Source organism: Xyrauchen texanus, chromosome 28 (assembly GCF_025860055.1).
Source record: "Xyrauchen texanus isolate HMW12.3.18 chromosome 28, RBS_HiC_50CHRs, whole genome shotgun sequence".
Lineage (NCBI taxonomy): Eukaryota > Metazoa > Chordata > Actinopteri > Cypriniformes > Catostomidae > Xyrauchen > Xyrauchen texanus.
The window spans coordinates 19729518-19747590 of NC_068303.1; the positions used below are offsets into that span (position 1 = coordinate 19729518).

Genomic DNA, 18073 nt, shown 5'->3' on the forward strand with positions numbered 1-18073 from the left:
TGTCCCCAAACTAAAACTGTGTACATGTATACACACTCACAATCTCTGCATTTCTTTCATTCCTTCTCTCTATCCTTTTTACTCTGTCCCTCCCTTCTGTCCTCGATGCTCAACAACATGCCCCAGACACTAAAAGAATGCTGGGAATGGTGAAGCCCTGTGGTTCATGCTAACAGCAGAGTAAGCTTTACCCATCATTTAAGGATAAGCCCAGGGAAAATATGATATGTGAAAACAGGCCAAGGACTATGTTGAGTTACAGCTTTGAAATGTTGACATTCTTTATATTCTGACATTGTTATATTCTGAAAGAGAACAGTGCTAGAGGATGATAAAAAAAATGAATTGTTTAATATAATGTATTGCAAAAAACAAGCAGCAAAGACCTGCAGTAGGGTGGTTGAATTGCTATTTTATAGTATAGTTCACCCAAAAATGAACATGGTTATCATTTACTCTTTGTCATTCCAAACCCATATGATCTTTTTTCTTTTATGGAATACAAAATGAGCACAAAAAAACTTTTTTTTTTTTTTTTTTTTTTTGTGCAATCACAATGAACGGGCAATTACCCTTTTAATTTAAAAAAAGCAAGAAAAAGCACCACAAATTATAAAAATATATCATAAATGTTGTGCATAAGTCATATGGACCACTTCTTCCACTTCTTCTGTTCTTAAGTCCTATAATAGCAATGCTTAAATCGTTATTAACTGATAATCTTCCCCTCTAGTGAGCTGAAAATCGCTTTGACTGGAGTCTGATTTGTGTATGAATCATTCACATTATTTTATGGTGCTTTTTTTCAGTCCCTGTTAATTTATAAATGCATGGAAAAGAACAACCAGTACACTGTTCAGGAGTTCTTTTTTTGTGTTAAGTAAATATTTTTTCTGAGCCTATGCAAAAAAAAATTTGTCAGTGAAGGAGGGGGATGTGCATATGCATTACCAGATGCCAAGGCATGTATGGTATGTAGTGTTGATTTGAGGGTGTCATTGGGTGAGAGGGAGAACTTTGCCTATCAGCTGATTATACACAAGAGATCCGCTTCACAGGAAAGCCACCGAAGTGTTCAGTAATACCAGAATGGCATGATAGTAACTGGCTTGATTGTAACTGATTGCTCTCGAGCTTCAGACTGATAGATGGTCTCATAATTGCATATTTTCTGAAATCCGAATTCTTGAAAGCCAATAACATACTCCCCGCCTCACATTCCTCTCTGCACAGCTGTGACGATTTCGCTGTTTGTGTGGATGACTTGAGGCCTGGTGATATAGACTCATGTAAATCAGGGCAAGATTAACCATATGGGCATTTGGGTACATGCCCAGGGGCACCATACAGCAGACTTTTTTTTTTTTATTGTCTTGGGTCAGTTTTTATTTAAATGGTTATTAAAGTTTATCATTAGATTTAATCAGGTGTAAATTATTGTCCAGAAGTTCAGACTGCTACCAAATCCGCAGGTCGACGGCTCCTTGACATGGTACCTGTCACTTTTCTTTCAGCACCAATCACAGTCTTTAGTATAAATGGATAACATTTAAAAACATTATTTTATAGATACTGCTGAAGTGGATTACCATTGACGGTACGAATCTTTGCAATTATCAGTTTTGATAAAAATTACAATCCAGTGTAAAAATTTCTCCAATAATGTATAAAACGTTCTGAGATTTAAATGCATAATTGAGGATTTGGTTTTCTGAGCCATCAAGCACCCTCTGCAGGTAGAAAACCTTTCTCATAGGACACTGTACAGGTCAGTGGTTGGCAATATGTGTTCAAGCCCAGGAGCACTAAGGAGTCTTAATCCAGCCCTGTTAGATGGAGTTTCCAGCCTCTAAAACATCTCGGTTACGTATGTAATCTCTGTTCCCTTAGATGTAGGGAACGAGACATCGCGTTGCTGACACTTAAGGGAAAAACAGTCGCATCGCTCAGTAGCGGGATGCTTTGCCTTTTAAGAGGGCTCCAAGCAGACCTAGAAGAACACAGCCTGGTGCACAGTCTGGTAGTGAAACAGCGGAGTTCCACTAAGGGAAACACAGACACTCCTTCTCTGGTTAAAAGATAGATATGCGCGAAGGCACGACTGAGACACATGTATATTAATGTATTTGTGTGGGAAACACAGTAAATATGTATTAAAGCGGTATGGCCCGAGTGTGGCACCGCTTTACATTCGAATGTCTAAAGCACAGCTGAGAGATATTGCATGTAGTGTAATTAGGCAGTATAAACAAAGTATGATGGCGCTTAACATGAAGGGCAGGGGATTGCATTGTTGAATAGAAAATGCTAAGCGGACCTAGGAGAGCACAGGGTCGTGCAGTCCGGGAGCGAAGTGAATTCATTGAGTTCTCGAAGCGGACCTTAGAAAACAATGAATTAATGCTGCTGCACAGACAATATCTGTAAAGCCACTGAATTCACGTCAAGGTTGTAAAATTGTGCATATGTGCTGGGTGAAGCCCAACCCACCGCCAGGCAGATTTCTTGTATGGAAACATAATTTTCCCCACACCCAAGAGGTGGCCATACCTCTCGTTGAGTGGGCATTCATGCCAATAGGGCATTGGGTTTCCTGAGATTTGTACATCAGTGTTATAGCGTCAACAATCCATTGTAACAGTTTCTGTTTTGAGACTGGCATGCCTTTCGAGCGACCTCCGAAACAGACAAAAAACTGGTCTGATCGGGATATGAAAATAGGCATCTTTCAGCTCTATTGAGACAAATCTGCTAGATCTGCTTTTGTGTCAACATTTTGACTGATGGCATTATGCCACCCGCTTGTATAGAAATCTGAGCGCCGAAAGAAAGCTTAGCAGGCGCGAACTCCATTGCCTCAATTCAGTTGCATCTGAATTGCCGTGATCCAATAGGAGTACAGAAATTGGAGAAAAGGAGTTTTTCCCATAAGCGTCAGCGACGCGATGTAAGTGACCGAAATCGAAAGAGAACTCCATTGGGGTGGTTTAATTTGTTAGGCACACATGGTCGTCCCGAGGCCATGAGCACTCCCTTCAAGATAACACTCTGATTTAGTGATTTATATGTTTATAGGATGGATAGTTTTGTCCTATGTTTCACTGTACTGTGTATATATAACACTTTCTGTCTCTTTTCCGTTCTCTTTTCTTTCCTTCCTTCAATTGTTCTCCTTTCTCTTGTCATTCCTCCCTCCTTTCCATCCTTCATTTGTTTTTCTTTCTTTTCCTTTCACCCTTTTTTCTTTTGTTTCCTTCATTTGTTTTCCTTTCTCTTGTCCTTCCTTGTTTCAATCCTTCATTTGTTTTTCTTTTTGTTTTCCTTCCTTTCTTGTGTCCTTTCTACCTCCTTTTGTTCTTCATTTGTTTTCTTAATTTTTGTTTTCACTTTTTGTTTCATTCCTTCTCTCCTTTGTTTTTCTTTTCCTTCCTTCAATCCTTCATTTTGTTTTCCTTTCTCTTTCCCTTCCTTTTTCCCTTTCTTCCTTCCTTAATTCCTTTCTGTCTTTCTCTTTGTTTTTCTTTCATTTCTTTTTCTAGTCTCTGTCTTTCCTTCATTTATTTTTTCACAATTTACTTCCTTAATTCCATTCTATCTTTCTCTTTTTCTTCCTTCATTTATTTTTCTAGTCTCTGTCTTTCTTTCCTTCATTCACTTGTTTCTCTCTCTCTCTCTCTCTCTCTCTCTCTCTCACCCATTGCTCCTCATAAGTTATTTTATGGACATTTATGTTCTTTACCTCCTAGGCTATGAAAGTTACCAAAGTAACTAAGGTAGTAAGTGGCCAGAACCTGATGACTTACTCTGGGGGGTTACCTCCGTTCTGAATGCCAGACCACCACACACACACACACACACACACACACACACACCCACACACATGAAAAATATGCCAGACCACTTTGGTGGAAATAACAACATTACCCTTCCCATTCCCTCCTGCTCCAAAAGCCTGGGAAGTAGCACAGGAAACTCTGGGTTCTGGGAAAAGTGGATATGTGAAAATACTCCACACATACATGCTGTTCAATGGCACATACACATTTTTATGCTGGCCAGTTCAAACACAAACAGTAGATGTCTCTCACACAGAAAACAAACAAATGTGGCTTGCTGGGGAAAGAAAAATATGTATTCACTGTTGCAAAAATATAGTGGAGCTGAAAACTAAAAAAAATTCTAGCACTCATCTTTTGTTCTCTATTCAGAATTCCACTGAAATATTCCATTGATCACAGACTCTTGATAGCAAAAATGCTGGAGTTAAGTTTGCACATACATGGAACGACTTGTATCCTTATTATAAATGAATGCCAATAACATTATTTAATACAGGGGCAATTAAATTACAGTGGCATTGTAGAAGCAGCTTTTTTGTGTAAATATGTGAAAGCAGGTAAGTGAGCATTTACAGTAAATAGGGTTGACCCCTCTGATCTATTAAAAATTATCATTCTTAAAGATGGTTCACCCAAAAATGAAAACTATTTCAATTACTCTTCATGTTGTTTCAACCCTGTATGACTGACTTTCTTGCTTGGAACATGAATGGAGATGTTAGGCAGAATGTTTGGGACCGACAGCCTCTGTCACAATTTACTTTCATTACTTAATGTTTTCGTCCTGGCCGTGGAACGACGGACCAGATCTTTACTCTCGCAAGGATCCTGGAGGGGGCCTGGGAGTATGCCCATCAGTTCTACATGTGTTTTGTGGATCTGGAGAAGGCGTATGACCGGGTCCCCCGGGAGAGACTGTGGGAGGTGCTGCGGGAGTACGGGGTGGGGGGGTCCCTTCTTATGGCGATCCAATCCCTGTACGTCCAAAGCGAGAGCTGTGTCCGGGTCCTCGCACGAAGTCGAGTTCATTCCATGTGGGGTTGGTCTCCGCCAAGGCTGCGCTTTGTCACCAATCCTGTTTGTGATATTCATGGACAGGATATCGAGGCGTAGTCGGGGTGGGGAAGGTGTGCGGTTCGGTGGGCTGGGGATCTCATCGCTGCTGCAGATGATGTTGTCTTCATGTCATCATTGGTCCGTGACCTTCAGCTCTCACTGGATCGCTTGGCAGTCGTGTGAAGCAGCTGGGATGAGGATTAGCACCTCTAAATCTGAGGCCATGGTTCTCAGCAGGAAACCGATGGAGTGCGTACTCCAGGTAGGGAATGAGGTTTTGCCCCAAGTGAAGGAGTTCAAGTACCTCGGGGTCTTGTTCACGAGTGAGGGGACAATGGAGCGGGAGGTTGGCCGGAGAATCGGGGCAGCGGGGCGGTATTGCACTCGCTCTATCGCACCGTTAGTACGGAAAGAGGAGCTGAGCCGAAGGCAAAGCTCTCGATCTACCGGTCAATTTTTGTTCCTACTCTCACCTATGGTCATGAAGGTTGGGTCATGACCGAAAGAACTAGGTCGCGAGTACAAGCGGCCGAAATGGGCTTCCTCAGAAAGGTGGCGGGCTTCTCCCTTAGAGATAGGGTGAGGAGCTCAGTCATCCGTGGGGAGCTCGGAGTAGAGCCGCTGCTCCTTTGCGTCGAAAGGAGCCAGTTGAGGTGGTTTGGGCATCTGGTAAGGATGCCCCCTGGCCGCCTCCCTAGGGAGGTGTTTCAGGCACGTCCAGTTGGGAGGAGGCCTCGGGGAAGACCCAGGACTAGGTGGAGAGATTACATCTCCACACTGGCCTGGGAACGCCTCGGGGTCCCCCAGTCAGAGCTGGTTAATGTGGCTCGGGATAGGGAAGTTAGGGGCCCCCTGCTGGAGCAGCTGCCCCCGCGACCCGACTTCGGATAAGCGGTTGAAGATGGATGGATGGATGGATGGATACTTAATGTTTTTGTACAATGAAAGTGAATGGTGACTATAGCTAACATACTGTCTAATTTCTCTGTCCACTACTGGAACATTATAATAAGGAACTGATGCACAATGTTAACGTTCACATACATTTCTAGAAAAATAAAGCAGTAGGTTTTGAGATGCTTATTTACAAAAGCGTCACTCAACAAATTTGTGAATTAAAAAAAAATATATATATTCTCCTTCCCTGCTCAGTGACTGAGGCTGGCTTTGGTGCTGACATTGGCATGGAGAAGTTCTTCAATATTAAGTGTCGGACATCTGGACTGAGGCCTAATGTTGTGGTGCTTGTAGCCACTGTCCGGGCTCTGAAGATGCATGGAGGGGGACCAAATGTAAGTACATGTTTGTGTGTATGTGCCAGCATATACTGTACATACAAGTGCCTTTACATACAAGGCTGCAATAAAGGAAAATGCAGCCAAAAATGTCAAATACAAAGACATTTGTCAGTTTCTAATTTCTTATGTAGCTCTTGCCAAATAGCAGATGTACATAGTGACCACAGGCCGTTAAGATCCAAGAAGGACAATAAAAGTAGTCTATACGATTTGTGCAATATCCCAAGTCTTCTGAAGCAATAAGAGAGCTAGTTGAATCACTTTTATTGTGATTTGTTTTGTTTATATTTTGTTTACACTTTGGAGCTTGAACGTCACAATGAACTTGTATTGCAAAAAACTATAAAGATTATTACAAATTTTAAATCTCATGAGTTTTGAACAACATGAAGGTGAGTAAATTATGATAATTTAAATTTTTGCTTGATCTGTTCATTTAAATAGAAACTGTATATATTTGCAATAGATTCAGTAGATGTCATGTTTTTACAGGTTACAGCTGGTGTACCACTCCCTAAAGAATATATTGATGAGGTAAACATTTTTTTTTTTATCCCAATCTTATTTAACAGGAATATCTTTGTGGAGAAATGTATTTAATTTAAGTTTAGTAAGAGCAAGATTTTGCGATTATTATTCTTTTTTTCAAATTGTATGTAGTATCCTACTCCATCAATAAGTGGCGATGTTACTCCCCAAAGGCAGGATGAACATAAAGATGGTTTTAAAGGAGATAGGGGAGAGGAGTAAATTAATGAGTATTTGCCCCACCCCAGCTTGGCTCCAAAGGCCCAGAGCATGTCTCCTCACCCCTATTTCCCAGCTCACCTCTTGCTCCCTAATGTGGTTTTTGTTATTTAATTTACAGGGTAAATACTATCTGTGTTTAAGGTAGAGACACAGAGGTGTAATGCGAGTTGTAGTCTAAGAAATGCTGTACCTGCTCCTCATTAGACTTTCTAAAGCAAACCCAGCTGAGAAAATAACTGAAGTGCTTAAGCTAATTGTGCGGTTCTGTAATGAGAAGCAGAAGGCACCAAAGCGTGTCTCCCTGAGCTTTGGATCTCTATTCTCAGAGAATGGTTCTCCTTCACAAGCAATTTAGTTGCAAAACAGAACACAGTGTCTTCCGGAAACCTCCTCAGGTGGGATGATTTTCTCAGAGACAAACTTTAAAGATACTAACGAACAGTTCCATGAATGTAAAAGATTACAACCAAGGATTTATTGGTTTTCACTTTGTCTCGTTCTTTCCACTAAAATGTCCTTTTTCTGAAACCTGACTATTGATTGTATATGTGAGTATACTTGAAACTAAAGTGTGTAATTTTTTCATTAATAAAATACATTCTCCTATCATAGCTTAATTTGCGGAAACAACTGTAATTAAGCCATTTGTTTGTTTCCCTATATATGCACACTAGCTCTGAGGCACTATCAGAGCATTCCTCTGATTTAGGTATGGGTGGATTAATACTAAAGTATCGATACTTCCCATACCGATGTGGTATCAAGAATATCGATCCTCACATAAAAATATTGATTCTGACGTTTTTAAAAAAATATTTAACCAGTTATCTTATTATTTAGATAACATGAATATTAATGCATCTCATAAGCTTCGAAAAAAATTATTATATTAGCAAATTGTTGCATGGCAATGGAACTCTTTTTTTTTTTCTTTTGCACATTTTGAAAAAAAATTAGAAATGCTAAAATACACCAGCAGACAGACAGTGCTCTCCCTTTCAGTCACAGTGCTCGTTCAAAGAGGGATCAGTGTTTTCCTGAATTATTCACACTAAGTAACGACAAACCTAGACATGACGTGTATTATAATGGGCTTTGGTGACCATTTTTACAGGCTTATTTAAATTCAAGAGTTGTTCAAACATTGATAATGATCTTTAATCCTCATCAAAAAATTATACCCTTCTGAAAACTACCCATGGACTTACAGTAGTAATATTGTATTAACTGTGACTTGTAACCACGAGCATATTAAACTTGTTTTTTGTTTTTTTTGGCAGTAACTAAGGTTTTGATACAATTAACCTTGGTTTTGCTACAGCATTACTGTAGTATCCATATTGTAACTTTGTTTTAGTAATAGTAACCATATAATAATCGCTATGGTTAATTTTGTGGTTTTATACTTGGCTTATACTTTATAAAAGGTAAACAAAGCAGCCTAATCATTTTCTGCTTAGGCCTATAAATATAAATTAAGTGATAATTTATGTTACTAATTTTATCCAAATCAAAATGTATTAGAGGAATCGGTAATAGTATCGATGTAAGCGATACTGGCCTAAAAGTACTTGGTATCGGATAAAAAAAAAATTTGTATCACCCATCCCTAGAGAATCCTGACCAGCCAGAAATGGCAACATTGGCTCAACCAATGGTGTTAATTAGGGATGGGACATTGGTTTGTCTGATTAATAAAAGATGACGTGTTAAAGAAACCTGTTTGTTGTCATTGAAAATTATTTAGTGACCCTAGTGGTACAGCAATTGCATACTTCAGTTTTAACAGAGTTAGAATGCTTGGGCAAAAAGGCTGACACACTTCTATGTTATGACACCTACATACTTACAATCAACATTATGCCAACATGTCTAGACTCAATACACTTCACAATAACAATATAAAATTTGTATATTGTATTGTTCCTCGAATCCATCCCATTATCAGTGCACAGCTTAATGGATGTGGTTAGATTTACATTAGTTCAGTCACCTTTAATTGTGTGTGTGGGTGGGTGTATATATGTGTTATATATATATATATATATATATATATATATATATATATATATATATATATACATACATACATACATACATACATTACCGTAGACTTTGTCAGTTCAAACCAATCTGGCCATTCTCTGACCTCTTTCATCGACAAGGATCTGCAGAACTGCTGCTCACAGGATGTTTATTGTTTTTGGCACCATTGTGAGTAAATTCTAGAGACAGTTACAGAAATACTCAAAACCAGCCCATCTGGCACCATCAATCATCCATGCGATTATCTAATCAGCCAATCATGTGGCAGCAGTGCATAAAATCATGCAGATACGAATCAGGAGCTTCAGTTAATGTTCACATCAACCATCTGAATTGGAAAAAATGTGATCTCAGTGATTTGGAGCATGGCATGATTGTTGGTGCCAGATGGGCTGGTTTGAGTATTTCGGATACAGCTAATCCACTGGGATTTTCACGCACTAGTCTCTAGAATTTTCTCTGAATGGTGCCAAAAACAAAAAACATCCAGTGAGCAGCAGTTCTGTGGATGGAAATGCCTTGTTGAGAGGTCAACCGAGAATAGCCAGACTGGTTTGAACTGACAAAGTCTACGATAACTCAGATTACCACTCATGTGTATTTATGTGTATATATACATTATCTCACAAAAGTGAGTACACCCCTCACATTTTTGTAAATATATTTTGTATATCTTTTCATGTGACAACACTGAAGAAATGACACTTTGCTACAATGTAAAGTAGTGAGTGTACAGCTTGTATAACAGTGTAAATTTGCTGTCCCCTCAAAATTACTCAGCACACAGCCATTAATGTCTAAACCACTTGCAACAGAAGTGAGTACACCCCTAAGTGAAAATGTCCAAATTGGGCCCAAAGTGTCAATATTTTTTGTGGACACTTGTCTTTGTACTCATCACCTGGTTTCCGCCACACACGCTTGAACCCATCTGAACCAAATAAGTTTATCTTGGTCTCATCAGACCACAGGACATGGTTCCAGTAATCCATGTCCTTAGTCTGCTTGTCTTCAGCAACCTGTTTGCGAGCTTTCTTGTGCATCATCTTTAGAAGAGGCTTCCTTCTGGGACGACAGCCATGCAGACTAATTTGATGCAGTGTGTGGCGTATGGTCTGAGCACTGACAGGCTGACCCCCTACCCTTCAACCTCTGCAGCAATGCTGGCAGCACTCATACGTCTATTTCCCAAAGACAATCTCTGGATATGACGCTGAGCATGTGCACTCAACTTCTTTGGTCGACCATGGCGAGGCATGTTCTGAGTGGAACCTGTATGGTTAAACCGCTGTATGGTCTTGGCCACTGTGCTGCAGCTCAGTGTCAGGGTCTTGGCAATCTTCATATAGCCTAGGCCATCTTTATGTAGAGCAACAATTCTTTTTTTCAGATCCTCAGAGAGTTCTTTGCCATGAGATGCCATGTTGAACTTCCAGTGACCAGTTTGAGGGAGTGTGAGAGCGATGACACTCAAATTTAACACACCTGCTCCCCATTCACACCTGAGACCTTGTAACACTAACGAGTCACATGACACCGGGGAGGGAAAATGGCTAATTGGGCCCAATTTGGACATTTTCACTTAGGGGTGTACTCACTTTTGTTGCCAGCATTTTACACATTAATGGCTGTGTGTTGAGTTATTTTTAGGGGACAGCAAATTTACACTGCTACAATGTAAAGTAGTGAGTGTACAGCTTGTATAACAAAGTGTCATTTCTTCAGTGTTGTCACATGAAAAGGTATAGATAATATTTACAAAAATGTGAGGAGTGTACTCACTTTTGTGAGATACTGTGTGTGTGTGTGTGTGTGTGTGTGTGTGTGTGTGTATATATATATATGTATATGTATAACTGGAATTTTTCTTATTTGATTCATGTTGATGTTTTGTCATTAGAATCTAGAGCTAGTTGCGAAGGGCTGCAGTAACCTGGCGAAGCAGATTCAGAACGCTAATCTTTTTGGGGTCCCTGTGGTTGTAGCTCTGAATGTCTTCAAGTAAGGATTGGTCCATCTACATACAACCTGATACTTCAACATGATGTGCATTTTCAACATGAACATTTTGGTTCCCTAAATTAGTGGAAAACGTCTATGGTTCACATAAATCAGAGTACCAGTTAAACCAAAGAAAAATCAAAGGACAATAATCAAAAACAGCCACAACTGCTGATCTAATTGGCACCTAATTCTACCCAAGTGTGTCTTTCCAGTATGTTTGGAAATGTAGTTTCCACTCTTTGATTAATGACCAAATTAAGTAAGTGATATTGGTCTGTATTGCTTGGGATTTTGGTTTGCCATATCAGAACCGCTTATGTTTTCTCTTTCTGTGAAGGACTGACACTCAAGCAGAGATCGACCTGGTGTGTCGCATCGCAAAGGCTTCTGGGGCCTCAGCTGCTGTACCGTGTCATCATTGGGCAAGAGGTGGGCGGGGCTCTGTGGACTTAGCACATGCTGTAAAAGAAGTTGCGTCTCAAGAGAGCTGTTTTCAATTCCTGTATAGCCTGCAGGTAAGGTCATACTGACTTATGTGTGGAAAATTAAATACACGTGCTATATACAGCTGTGTAAAAATAGCAGCCCCGTGCAGGAATATGGTCATGCCTCTGAGATGGAACAGTGTTAATTGTCTTTTATACAATTCATGTATTTTTATGCATTCATTTGTATTTTAAGCTGATTGAATGTAAAGCAAACACATTGTATTAGGGATTGATTTTTACTTGGAATCCAAGATGTTTTGGGGCAAAACATGATGGATGCTATTAACATGATCATATCTACATACAGGATTTTCTTGTGCACACATGCTGTGCTAATTGCTCATTAACCTTACATCAGAATCCTCCCAGTGTGTCTATGCCAAGAGGGGAGGGAGAGTGTAAAATCTGCAGCTGGTTTGAGTTAATCTTAGTGAGTTTTGGAAGTTGTGACTGATTAAGTGATGCTATGAAAAGGAGTGGTTTCTTGGTAATCTTGGCTCTGACTGGTCTCCGTTATAATTTTAGAGGTCTAGACAATTGGAGTCCCATGCATCTACTCAGAATACTGGCTGGGTGGATTTTATGACCTCCAATAAGGAGGTTTTTAAAGCTGATCAAGTTTATTTGTTAGAGTTTTGTCTTTATTAGTTTGACTATGAAATGAAAAAATTATTACTTCCTTTCACCCTGTGAAATGATCGAGTACTGTTTATTTTATTTTATAGGATCCTATTGTAGAGAAAATTCGGACGATTGCTCAGAAGGTTTATGGCGCTGATGACATCGAGCTTTCCCCTGAGGCTCAAGCTAAAATAGACTACTACAATCAACAGGTGACAAAGGGCCCCACAGAACATTACATACATATACACACATGTGTATTGTTTGGCTTTATTCACACAGATAGTATAAGCATGTAAAACACAGTGATACTACTCTGAACATGTGTTTGTCTCCTTTCTTCTACAATAAACTGCAATTTACATACAGTACTGTTGTTTTAATGTCTGAAATTAGATTAAATTGTTATCCTCAGATAATTTGCGTATTTGCTCACTGTTTAAACAGGCATTTTTTTTCAGTATCTTCTGGGGCCGGTTGCATAAAACTGTTTTAGACTAGTCTTACTAGTTAGTCGTCTAAAATGTTGGTCTTAATTTTTTCAGTCAGTTGCATAAAAACTTAGATCAGTCTAATTAAAGACCAAAATGTAAGACAGCACACCTCAGGCTAACTTTTGTTTACATTCAATTTTGCCATTGAAAATAACTGTAAGCTGAGCCAGTGGGGGCTGAAAGGGGCTTGAGTTGAGACTTGGTTGAAGACTTTGACTTCAAAAATGGTAACAAAATGTTGTGTTTTTAATTATTTGGGTTAAATCACTAAATGTGTTCATCAAAATACATTTTGAAGCATTGTAGTCCTCTAATAAGCAAATATTCTCAGCGAATACAAAATGTATTGAGCGTCCACTGTCGGCCATTTTTTTTAAGCTGTTCAGTGTCTTATATTTCCCACAATGCAATGCAAATTAGACTGTCTTACTAAAGACAACTGTGAGCTTGTTTTATGCAACAGGCTTTCTATGGCGTCATTAGCTAGTCAAACTAATTGTTAGATGCAGTCTTAAGTTAATGGCTATGTTTATGCAACCGGCCCCTGATGTTTTATGCTAGCAAATTAGTTTCGATTTGTTGTAGTTGATATTAAAGGGATAGTTCGCCCAAATGAGAATTCTCTTATTTACTCACCCTCATGCCATCCCAGATGTGTATGACTTTTTCTTTTTTCAACAGAGCACAAATTAAGATTTTTAGAAGAATATTTCAGCTCAGTAGGTCCATAAAATTCAAGTGAATGGTGGCCAGAAATGTGAAGGTCCAAAAAGCAGATACAAGCAGCATAAACATCATAATGTGAACGTGGAGATTTATTGTAAAAAAGGACTGAAATATTGATCTGTTTCTCACCCACACCTATTATATCACGTTTGAAGACATAGATTAAACCACTGGAGTTTGGATTACTTTTATACTGCCTTTATGAGCTTTTTGGACCTTTTTAAAGTTCTGGTCACCATTCACTTGCATTTTATGGAGCTACAGAGCTGAGATATTCTTCTAAAAATCTTAGTTTGTGTTCTGCTAAAGAAGGAAATTCATACACATCTGGGATGGCATGAGGGTGAGTAAATGATCTATCCCTTTAAAATGGTTAAATAATTCCAACCCGTTAAGTGCAACAGGTGTCAGCAGCCCAGAGCTGATGATGTGAATGTGTCTGTACTTTAGGGTTTTGGTGCTCTACCTATCTGCATGGCCAAGACACATCTGTCTCTTTCCCACATGCCTGAGAAAAAGGGCGTTCCCACCGGTTTTATCTTGCCCATCAGAGATGTCCGTGCCAGCATCGGGGCAGGGTTTATCTACCCTTTAGTTGGAACTGTGAGTAATGTCCTTGAAATCTGATAGAAGCTCTCATCTTATTCCATTCTTTTTGTTCCTCTTTCCCCCTCTATTTCTCTCCCTACAGACACAATTGTTGGCTTTATACTCTTTCATGCTGTCCACTACCTCTTTTTCTTTTTTTTTATAACTTCCTCCACTGGTAAGTAAGTGAATGTTTCATTTACTAATAGGATCCAGGATTACGTTTGAACCTATGATCTATGACCTTGTTGGAACTTTAAAAACAGCTCTTGGGCCAAATTCCTCTGCCCTCATGTTTTTGCTCCCGACAGCCAATATCGCCTGTCCTAAGGCACATACAGTATATCTGTCTGAGTTCCTAACAGTGTTTGGGCAATGATGGTTTTATTAATGAAAAGCTTAGACCTCAGTTAGGGTTCATGAGGAAACTTGTGAGACAGTTTGGTTAAGTACTGTGAAAACAGCCCTTAGCATGTGTGCTTTTTCATTGTGCGTGATAGGGTCAAAGCTTTGTTTTGAATGCTGTGACCCATGCTTGTGGATGTGTGTGCGCACATTTGTGGTTTTCATTAAGATCAGTTTATCCATTCCTAGGTTTCCCAGTGTTTATCTTATTTCATCCTAAACCCATCTGGTTCACCTTAGGAACCACCATTCCAATCAGACATAGCCAGAGTCCTGATCATATGTTTGTATCTTTATTTTCATCCTACTTCACCCAATGTTTTAAAAACTAGACATTACAAGCTATAAATTAAATGCTTTAAATCTTGACATTTGCCTACATTTAGGGCTGACGTAAATTATACGGTTTCGATATTAACCGCGATTTTAAAAATGTCATAGTTAATTTTAGCCGTAATGGACCCTTTTCACACTTCCGCGAAAATTATCATAGTTGGGTAAACTAGGGCGCGATCAGGAAGGACAGTAATAACTAGTGCCCCTACAGTGTTCCTATTTGCACAAATTCTAAAAGAAAATAATGTCTGAATTTGTATTTCCATGAATTTCCAAAAGATGCTGAACTTTACGAGCACGGTGGGTTCAGGCAATTAAATGCTTCGTTATTAAATGAGGAAGCACTTTCATCTGTGGACAGTATTTTCAAAATAAGGACTTGGTGAAATTGTGAAATGCTTTGAAATCTGGGAGTCGATGTGTGACAGCGTTAGAAGTTGGATGGAACAGGACATGGGTCTCTCCACTCCTTCACATCGTGCGTCACCCATTTAAGGTATTAGTTTCACCAATTGCAACTCACGGATTTGTTAACTGTGCTCATTTTTGCAATTTATGGCGACAGATTTGTAGATTGTTCCTTTAATACTTAATGTGCCTGCTGATTTAATGCACAACCTCTCAATAATAATGTATTTCTATTGATTTACCTTCGTTTTTGTGCAGATAACCCTTTAAAAACAACTTGTAATCTTTGTTGAGTTTAGATTTAGCCATTGATGGCGATTCATGACTCCAAACGTAAATTCAGGCAAACTTTTAAGGACTGTGAAAACACATACAGTGTGGAGCGGAGGGGGGCGGGGCCGGGTCGGAATATCGTGCGCCCGGTCCCCAATCGGCCTGATGGGGTGCGCGAGGGATAAAGGCGGCCGGTGACGATGGTTCGAGAGAGAGAGAATTACGGGCATGTCCGTCATGTGTGTGTTTATGTTTGTGCTTTTGGTTTAGAGTTTCATTAAATTATGATTTATATTGACAAGCCGGTTCTCGCCTCCTCCTTGCCCATCCTTTAACTGTGTTACATGGGTGCCGAAACCCGGGAAGGATGAGGGATGCCCTTTACAGAGTCCTCGACACTGCCGTCCACCCAGGGGAGCGCCGCTGCCATCTGCCGGGTGACGGAGTAGCCCGACCACCTGGATGCGGGGAACGGCCGCCGTCCGCGGGGCAAGTGGGGACTGGATCCCCTGACCGCCTGGAGCGAGGGAGCCGCTGCCGGGGGCGGAGGAGTGCCCTGCCATCCCCAGAGACGCGGAGGGGTCGAGGGAGACCGCCGTCCGCGAGGGGAGGAGGGAAGAACTCTCCGACCGCCCGGAGCGGTAGAGCCGCTGCCAGGGGCGGAGGAGTGTCCCCATTTGCTGCCAGAAAAGTGGAGGGGCGTTCTGCCCGCTGGGGGTCGAAGGTTTCACTCCGGTTCGCCCGGGGTTGGAGCGGCTGTCGTCCGCCTGAGTGTGGAGGAGTGTTCGAGGATCACGTGACGGTACATCAGAGAACCGGTGAGTGAGCTTTTTCTCTCTCTCCTCTCTCTCTCTCTTGAACCATCATCACCGGCCGCCTTTATCCCTCGCGCTCCCCATCAGGCCGATATTCTGACCCGGCCCCGCCCCCCTCCGCTCCACATACACCTCAGCAGCAGCCATAGTTGCGTTTCCCCAACCATGATGACTTCCGCTTCGCAAACGTTGATATGTGAAAAGGGTCCATACTTTAGAATCTAGGGTTAAAAAAAGTTAAATGTTTTTATTTACATGTGGCAAAAATATTATGTTTAAAGTATATAAATATTATAGAGTTTTTCCGTGTAAGCCTAAATTTGTGCCTCAGTGGATTAATGGAGCTGTTACTATGGTTACGGAGGGTGTCCGAGTGTTGCTCGGCCAGGTATCGTGGACTGAACAAACTTTAATTTCACATGAAATTGGAGCTACACACAAACTAAAATAAGTGGAATTCTGTCTACCAGATTCCTATCTGCCAAAAAAGCATCTTAAATCGGCTGTTTGGGTGCATTTGAAGGTCTGAGGGTTTCTAAAGATGACGGATGTTAAAAATGCAGAAGGAAGTCATGCTCTTCATGCAGAATTATTAGGCAGTTAGTGTTTCTATTTTTGAGTTTACTGTTGAACAGACACAATGTTTTGTACCTTAACTTAATATTTAACAAAGAAAAAGGGAGAGTTGTGTTTCTCACGGAGGTTACAGCGATTTTCTCAAATATAAGTGTGTAATTAGTAGGCAACTAGGTAACACTTTATTTTTCTCTCCACTAACCTTAAAATGTTACATTTTAAAAGTATGTTTTAGTAAATAACTAAAATAACATGTAACATTTTGGGTCATTTCAAGATATTCAATGGTCAATAAATCACACCTCACACAAACAACTTTCATGAATCAAAATTAATAAATTCTGTCATTTTTTTTTTTATGTGTTCAGCAGCCACCACATCTTCCTAGATGTCATTCAAAGATGTGGAATGTTTTGCCTCACTGTAAATCTTGCATTTTAGAAGGGCCCACAACTTCTCAGTTGGGTTAAGTTCAGATGAGGAATGGGACCAGTCATTATTAAGGGTGTGTTCACATTTGGCAGGTTTGGGTTCGATTAAAATTAACTCAACATGGCAATTGCCATGTTAGTGCGGTTCATTTGGCCATCTGGACCTTGATGCGCATCAAACAAGCAGACCAAGACCTCCTGAATAGTGGTTCTCGTTCCGACTTCAAACGAACTCTGGTGTGGTTTGACTTATAGGAGCGCAGCATGGACCAAAGACGTCTAAACGGAACAATAACAAGATGTGATGTCACAAAATGCAACCCTAAAAATCATGTGATTTGATATCATAGAGCGGTAAGAGTGGTGTACACAAAACTAATTGAGCAGAGGGCAAACATGAAGCAATGAGGAGGTAAAGTTCTTTATTAAAATTTGGTCCGAGCATATTTCCAGTATACTGGAAAAAAACATGTTCAAAATGTTCAGTGATAGGTTAAGGGAAAGTGGGTCCGACGAGAACATTTAGCCCAGCAGCCAGCATTGTTTTGGGTGTTAGGCAAATTCTGTCGCATAATTTATGTGATAAAAGCTGTCCAATCAGGTTGTGACCTTATCCTTTTGTATCTATGGGTTCGGTTTTAAAAATGCTAGTATGAACGCTAACTACAGAGTATGAGATCCGAACTACAAGTGTGAACACACCATTAGTCACCTTTCAATCCTTTTCTGTGTAGTCAAGCAGTGGAGTACCTAGATGAATGTATATGAGCCTTATTTTGCATGAAGATCATAGTAGTCTTGAATACTCTTGAATTCATTTTGTACCAAAGAAAGTGTCTTCCAGAAACTGGTAGTAGTTTTTAGAGTTGATGTTTTTTTATTTATTTTTTTGTCCATCTGCAACCCAAAAAGGTCCAAC

The 18073-nt window shown here is 40.2% G+C and overlaps 1 protein-coding gene across 2 annotated transcripts in view; it reads left to right on the plus strand.

Annotated features, from left to right (window-relative positions):
- The window catches only part of mthfd1l (methylenetetrahydrofolate dehydrogenase (NADP+ dependent) 1 like), a 64922-nt gene that overhangs the window by 34849 nt on the left and 12000 nt on the right, over positions 1–18073 (plus strand). For both annotated transcript variants that reach the window (XM_052095945.1, XM_052095946.1), the window contains 6 exons: positions 6048–6187; positions 6686–6727; positions 10890–10990; positions 11331–11508; positions 12207–12314; positions 13773–13925. In XM_052095945.1, the coding sequence (XP_051951905.1) occupies positions 6048–6187; positions 6686–6727; positions 10890–10990; positions 11331–11508; positions 12207–12314; positions 13773–13925 (722 nt within the window). The remainder of the gene's footprint in view (positions 1–6047; positions 6188–6685; positions 6728–10889; positions 10991–11330; positions 11509–12206; positions 12315–13772; positions 13926–18073) is intronic.